The sequence below is a fragment of the Morone saxatilis genome, unplaced genomic scaffold (assembly GCF_004916995.1).
Source record: "Morone saxatilis isolate NCDOM2014 unplaced genomic scaffold, NCSU_SB_2.0 Contig0, whole genome shotgun sequence".
Taxonomy (NCBI): domain Eukaryota; kingdom Metazoa; phylum Chordata; class Actinopteri; family Moronidae; genus Morone; species Morone saxatilis.
Window position 1 is genome coordinate 14,812,219 of NW_023339650.1, and position 7,916 is coordinate 14,820,134.

Genomic DNA, 7,916 nt, shown 5'->3' on the forward strand with positions numbered 1-7,916 from the left:
CTGCAGCGGCCCAGGGTTTGAATGCGACCTGCGGCCCTTTGCTGCGTGTCATCCCCTCTCTCTACCTCTCTTTCCTGTCTGTCTTCAGCTGTCATAAAGGCAATAAAAGCCCCCCCTCAAAAAAAAGGTACAGTGTGTAGGATTTAGTGCCATGTAGCTATTCATCTGCAGACTTCACCCTCCCATTTCAAGTGCAACAGAGGCTGCTAAATGTGCAAAAAATGCTCCAATCTAGAGCGTTTGGTTGGGCTACTGTAGAAACATGGTGGTCTCCATGAAAGGCGACCAGTAGATAAAAACATTCATTCGAAGGTAACAAAAACATAATAATTCTTAATTTCAGGTGATTATACACTAATAAAAACATACCTGTGAATATTATATTCAATCTCTGCCAATAGATCCTCTTAAATGTTACACACTGGACCTTTCATTCTGACTACTTAATGTTGAAAGTACGTCACAAATCCATCAGTCAGAGCTCAGCGGTGTCTCTTCTATTCAGGGAAACACCTTCCTTGTTTCTTTCAGGCAATGAGCAGTAAGTTCTTTAGGCGAGTAGCACTTGAATCAATGTGCTCAGCAGGGTCACTACAGTTAGAAGCATAAGTGCAGGCAAATTAATGTAAAACAGCCCTTTTGTGTCAGTCAAATCAGCCTTGATTACTGATTTTTTATTTTTTTTTTGACTTGCAAATTAGATTATTGCTCAGAATTCATTCCCTCTAGGTCAAGTGAGCATATCAGTACAGAAAGTTAGGTAATAGGATACATTGATATTATAACGTATAATTATATAAAAACTCCAATTCAAGATTTGTTCGGTAACACATAAAGACAACTAAAAGTAAAGAAAACTACTATATAAACTATGTTTTCCTTTCCCAGTTGTGAGTTGAATACAGGCTAGGAGGTCTGTGAGGCTGTACTAATTGCTAGTTAAGTTAATGCTAATGTCAAATAAATATAATGTTGTTAAACAGGTCTGATACTTACCATCTAGGTTGAGCATGCTAGCATTTACCACAAAGTCTTTATCATTATTTATTTAATGCCTAAAGAACTCCATCATTATAATGTAAAGGATTTTAATGTACTCACAATTTCAAACTTCTGGGTTACATTTCCTTGGATGTCCAACAGGAACACCTTTCCAAAATGGGTACCCAGGGCGAGAAACTGCAAAGGGATAAATGTAATGTAAATTAAACCAGAACACACTTGAAACAAATTCAAGATTTTGGAAGAAATCTTGTGCTGATGAAGGCTGTGGAAGGGGATAAAAAAAAAAATACTTTGTGGAGCTGGAGCGACATGGGCAGAGTGGGGATTGGGTGAGCTTGGAGGCAAAACTGTGAAATTGCAGGGGGTGGAAAAGCCCTATTTATTAAAGCATACAGTGTGAAATGGCATTTTTTTTTCTTAAATTAAAATGCTTAAGCATAATAAATGCACTGTACATCTGACTTCTTCCCATGCTCCCCATGCAACCCAATCACCTCCCTGCCCAGCACAGAGCTATTATTTCTGCTGAGCAGCAACTGGTTTCTGTGTTTTGTGCTTTAACAAAAGTGCATGTGTGAGTGTGTGTGTGTGTGTGTGTGTGTGTGTGTGTGTGCGTGAGTCCACCGGGACAAAAAAATTATAGAAACAGGGGGCTTTTGGCATTAGATTAAGTGTGTGTTCTTCCACCCCAGCCTCTGCTCCATGCCCTCCTCCTAATCCCCCTCCCTTCTAGACCAGCATGTGGATGTGCGGCGAGCCCACCATGCTTCAGTGCAGTCTATAATGAAATGCTTATATTTACAGGCACAGCTGAGCATGTCAGACAGAGCCCCAGCAATCTCCCCAAATAAAATAACCAAAAATAAATAAATAAAGGGTTCAACCTTGTGAGGCGGAGCGACTTTTAAAGGGATTTATCAGAATGGAATTGTTCAAATGAAATTCCGATTCAGACACTTAAAATATGAGGCAACATAAGGCAATATGTGCTGTCGGTGGCTTTAAGGTTGTGGGAGTTTGCTGCGGCGGAGGGGGGGGGCTGGTGTGACCACACAGGTAGCTGGATGGCAGAAGGTACACAAGCAACAGAAATCCCAGGAAGAAAGACAGTCAGATCAAATTTAGAATTTCAGCAAAGCAATGTCTCTCGCTGTGGCACGGTTGTTTTTTTTAGGTAAAAAAAAAAAAAAGAGGGTGTGGGAGGGGGACGGGTCCAAATCCTCAAAGTAAAAATAAATAAATGAAAATCAATAGCGGTTAATAAAACATCAGGTGAGGAGACATAACTGGTCGTGACTTTTGCTCTGCTCAGGCGTGCATGTGTGCTGCTGGTGCCACAACGACTAACCATCTCGCCGAGAGTGGCCCTTCTTAAAAATATCAACATTCGACAAAACAGACAGAGAGGAGCGAAAAAAATACGTATGTCTGGGAATAAAAGGAGGAGAAGACAATGGCGACTGGTGCTTTTTTGATGCACCTCCCTTAGAGGAAAAGCAGGGGAAGGTGAGAAAAGAATGGGCTGCCTTTACAGATTGAACAGAGGGGATGAAAACCAACTTTGAAGAGGACATCTCTCAAATGTGTACAGAAACATTGTACTTGAGATGGGTGGACGTCAGAGCTGAAATGCCCTTGTGGGTGGGGGATTATAACCTCTACCTTGTCATGGACGGTCATGCAGCTGGCTGCATCCTTCTGCAGGATTTCTGTCACCCCATTGGAGAGCCTCTCGTACTTCAGCTTGGGCTCCTCCTCGCTGTCCTCCTCCTGGTTGAGAAAGTAAACTTGGGCTCTTACTATGACATTGTTTAAAAGGTGTTCATTACAACAGCAAAGCGTCCTCTCACAAATGTTATCGATCACAGTGTTTTATGAAAGTCCTCCTGAAATGTTCACCGCATGTCATTTAAATCCTGTACTGTCTTAAAATACAAGGTTAAAGGGAGTGAGAATGTGCTACTCAACTTAAAGGTACCCTGTAGAGTTTCTGACCACTAGTGGTGGTGTGGAGCAATGTTTTTGAGTGGAGGTCCCTGTGTTGTTTGTTTGTTTATTTGTTTGTTGTTGTTGAGGACACAAGTGCCAAGATTAGTTTCTACCATTGCCTTCACAATATTCCTGCAGAGAGTTGGTGGCAGTAACATGGCGAACCAGCAAAGGCAGTGAGCACGAAGACTGCTAGCTGGTAAACATGATTAAACACGATTAAACAATTCCTGATTTTAAATACTTGAAAAATCTGCTGTGTAAGAAGGAAATACATCATCTGTGTGTCGAAGATATTGTTGGTTTCTATCTTCATAATAAATTTGTCAGTAGAACTTCGTAAAACTATAACACGCTATCATCTCAATGCTAAAGCAGCTGATAAACAAGTTATGACTCAGCCCTATGAGCCCCTCTTCTGCAAATTCAATGTTTTTACTAAATAAGTGCAGAAAGTAGAATATTAGACCATCTTCATTTAACTTGAACAAAAAAACAAAACAAATCTGCTAATCATTTTCTTGATAAATCATTTTGTCCATAAAGTCTAATAAAAATAGGCCATTTTAATATCTGAGAAGCCAACCCAAGAGTTTACAACCCAAATATATTTAGTTAATTATCATAACTCACAAAAAAGCATCTAAAATGCTTGGGTTGGGTTCTCAGATATTAAAATGGCCTATTTTTATTAAAAAGCCTCACATTTGAGGACCTGGAAGCACAGAACATGCAGCACGTTTGCCTGAAAAATTGAATTATAAACCAATTATCAAAATAGTTGCTGCACAATTTTCTGTTGCTCAACTCATTGTTTCAGCTCTACATCCACTTAAACATATAATACTACTGTATAAAACAGATGATAAACAGGGGGTCTGCAGCATTCCTTTAACAATCTGCAGCAAAAAGCAATAAGTAACAAATACCTTTCTGGAAGCTGATTTTACATCCACAATGCTCAACATCATGTCAGTGAGCAAGAGACTGAACCCAGCAGGAACACACTAATGGCCCAATTCTACACATATTCTGGCCTCTCCAAAGAAATTCATACGTCTTGCATGTGTGTATCAGGAGATATATGCACAAAGACAAATTTCCATTACCTATCCATGAAATGCGGCATAAAGTTATTTTTTCATGAGACCGTTCATCCCCCAGTGACAAACATGAATTTAGTCATTTCATAAAGCAAACTTAAGGTATTCTACTGTGTTACTCTTTCCAGCGTGAGCCAACATTTGCGGCCAGTCACAGCCTGAATATTACTCATAATTCAGTTTATAACCAATGCTGCACAGTCTCTGGCTGCCCAGAGGGTGCATCAACTCAAAACATTGTCTGCCATTATGTGCTACTGGGTTGGAGGTGGGGGACAATAGCGTGGAAAAAATGTTATTTTCAAAAACAATCCTTTCCCACTCAACAACGCCATATCTAGGCTATTTCCTGTGTATTCTGGTTGTGAGATTTCTGATGCGAGGGCATTTGTCACGGCTTTCCAAGGTGTATCAAACAACAAAGGCAAACTTCATTCCCCAGAGAGCGACTACCTATTTTAAAACTTTTGCCATCTCTTGTAAGTTGCCTTCTGTTTTGTCAACTACTGAGCTGGTCTTTGTGCTCTAACCATTTTCGCCATATTCTTTGCCCATTGCCTTTAGTTAATACACAGGCTGAACCAAGCCTCCTGTCTACAGTTAGGACAACATTTTGCTTTCAAATACACACGGAAGACCACACTACCTTTATCATTTAGGATGAAAAAGGAGGACATCTCCTCTTCAATTTTAAGAAAATAATGAATCATCCTGCCAACCACCCCTCTATTTGTGTCTGTCTCAAACACAATGTACACAATATAAAAAAAGAGAAATGTAGGCACCTTTGTGTTATTCTTTACTTTTCCACCTTTTAGGACCATAGTTATTATATAAAAGCATGTTTTACGACTACATTTCTTTTAAGTTGACCTGGTCTTTGTGTTTTAACCATTTGTGCCATATTATTTACCTGTTGTCAGTTGAGAAACAACAGGCTGAACCATTCCTTATATCCATAACGTTCTTTATAAACACAAGGAAGAGTGAACTACTTACAAATTTACATTAAGGTTAAACAGGAGGACATAATTCCTTAAACATTAGGAAAGAAATTAATCCACTCCTCCACCCACCTCAGCACATTTCTCTGAGGTTTAGAAAAAGGGCTGCGCAATTAATAGAAATATTATCAAAATTGCAATATGGCCAAGTGCAGTATGTAAATCGCAAGAGCTGTAATGTTTTGATAAAGGTAAAATGTGTGACAAAACAGCATTATAGTGAAGTACTGTAGTGCTGCAGAGGGGGAACTGGTCTACAAAGCTCTCCAGATTTAAGAAAACATGTTTGTTTGCTACAGACTCCCAAAGAATCTCACATCATCATGATTTTAATAGTTGTTGTTTTTTGTGAAAATTAAATTTGTGATGCAAAAATGATCAAATGATGATCAAAATATCTGTCAAAATAATCGCAGTGTGATGTGTTTTACCACATCTCAGAAGACCATTGGCCTTAAAAAACCACCCCCTGTGAATAATGTAATTTAAGAGAAAAAAAACACTAATTCAAGCAGTCACAGACGACACTTCATTTTAGAGCAGTGCCACGATTGAAGAAGGTCGCACCATTATGATTTATAGGGGGGGGACAAAACATTTTTTTTGTTCTTTAACAATCACAATCGTCCTGGGTGGCAGTAAGCCCAGGATGCAGCGTCGGAGCTGAAATAGTATCGGAAGACAGCGGAAGGGGAGGAGACCGCTGGCTGAAAAAGTCGCCCACTGGCAGACTTAAACCTTGTTCTCATGTCCAGTATGAACGTGTAAAGGTAAACCTGATGACTTTGTTTCAGTGTTAAAGTGATGAAGAGGAGGCGCAATGAGTCTGTTACATTATCATGTGTCACATTGCTGCGAGGGGTTTGATCCGGTGCACTGACAGACTTAAAATAAAACCTCTTCCCTTGACTACGTGAACGGTTCAGGGATCCAAACAAAACAAGCAAAAACACTCACAACCGCTCTTATCACTGTATTATGTCATTATGTCAAATCAGACTCTACTGTTACAAATTACAAAGGTAGTGAAGGGCATGTCACTGACTTTTAGGACACTTTTTTATCCATTTCTTCTGTGAGTAGCAGAGCGTTGAGTGCCTTTATCCAGTGAAGATGCTGCCAATCAGCAGCAACCACACTGAGCAAATACATTATATTGCAGCATTCGAAGTATCAGCTGCCACTTGGAGGAGACACAGTTTCAGTCCCTAGTGCTTGTTGTTTTCCCTGTGAGTGCTTACGTCAGACAGACAACAGGATGTAGGAGCTCTTTCTATGTACAAGACTTACCAGAATCTTCTCCTTTACCTTCTGCTCACTCTTAACCGCGTTCTTCTGAGAGGTTCAAGCGTCCGCTGCAGCCTCGCCCTGATATTTCATTCTATTCTCAGCTTCCTATAAAGACAAACTTCCTTCCTTCCTTCCTTCCTTCCTCGCCCGGCTGATGTGTAAAGCTATATTTTATTTAGCCTACTTGCGATTCTCAGAAGCACAAGTGTACTGTAACGTGCCCGAGCTCCGTCGTAATATTGATGGATCTGGAAAGGTATCTGTAATTCATGAGTGTTTGACACCTCTCAAAACCTGACAAAGATCCTTCTGGGATCAAGCTGAGTTGATAAAGGCTGGCTATGTATTATAGTCCTTTCAGTAGGCAGCCAAGCTTTATTTGAGTTCAAAAATCACCCGTGCTTGACAGAAGTATGCACACCCCTGTCAACAGCAATATGTTGCTGTTCATGCATTTCTAAATCGACACACCGGTGCAACTGCATTACATTTTAAGGTGTGATTTTTCTTCTACCTCTATATAAACTTCCTCTCACTGTTTTTTGTTTGTTTTTTTGCAGGAGAAAAAGCACAAAGTGACGTTAATGTGTTTCTTACCTCAGATTCATCTGTGAACTCCTCACTTTGTTTCCTGCCCTGAATGAAGAGACATTGTTTAATGGGATTTCAGCAATCTGTCACTAAATGTTCTTCGTATATCTAAGCACCACAGCATACAGTAGTGGCACATTTCAAGCTTTCTTTATTATTTAAAACACAGACTGAGATGCTACTATAATATCTGACCCCACACAGATATTACATCAATATAAAGCTATTATCACATCACACGTGTGCAGAAACTGTCAGATAACAAGCTTCATTAAATGAAAGGGCAGCTGCCACCGTCAACAGATCACAGTTATTATTTATTTTGATGTTTAAACGCATCAAAACATTAACATTAGCCACCTAGCTGACGTTAGCCTGCAGTGCTTACCTGCTCCTGCACTTCCGCCATTATCAGTCGTATCCAGGCACAGCCGTTACCGTCTGTCGCTGCGCAACAATTAGGTTTACTTAAAATATCTACAAAATACCCACTATACACATTTATTTTAATGTTTCTTATCGCAGCTTCCTCCCTCTGTCATAAGTTAAATCACATGACCGAGACGCCGCCGTGAGGCATTATGGGAGTTGGAGTCTTTCCGGCGGCGAGTCGACGCACCAACATGTGTGTGTTTTTACCGCGGTGTTTACAGCTTTTAACGACTTTTAAACTATATTTTTTCGTATTTTATTAATTTTTTTTCAGTTTTGTCATATTTGAGATATTTTGTTTTATTTTTTTTTTTTATTTAAGTTCTCTCAAAGGGAACATAAATTGCAGTTATACAACAAAACATTTATCTTTTCTCAATTATATACCACAAAAAATTAAATCTACAAGGCTTTGTCAAAAAAAAATAATAATAATAATAATAAGAATGAAAAATGATAGATACAGCAAGGCACAAACCAAAAAACAAATAAATGTAAGATT

The 7,916-nt window shown here is 39.5% G+C and overlaps 1 protein-coding gene across 1 annotated transcript in view; it reads right to left on the minus strand.

Moving 5' to 3' along the window:
- vps41 (VPS41 subunit of HOPS complex) overlaps positions 1-7,564 on the minus strand; it is a 17,256-nt gene extending 9,692 nt beyond the window's left edge. Inside the window, exons 1-4 of the mRNA XM_035651800.1 lie at positions 7,371-7,564; positions 6,989-7,027; positions 2,668-2,775; positions 1,102-1,179 (exon numbers count right to left, since the gene is read on the minus strand). Coding sequence (XP_035507693.1) covers positions 1,102-1,179; positions 2,668-2,775; positions 6,989-7,027; positions 7,371-7,391 — 246 coding nt within the window. The 5' untranslated portion in view covers positions 7,392-7,564. The remainder of the gene's footprint in view (positions 1-1,101; positions 1,180-2,667; positions 2,776-6,988; positions 7,028-7,370) is intronic.
- Between the last annotated feature and the right edge of the window lie 352 nt (positions 7,565-7,916).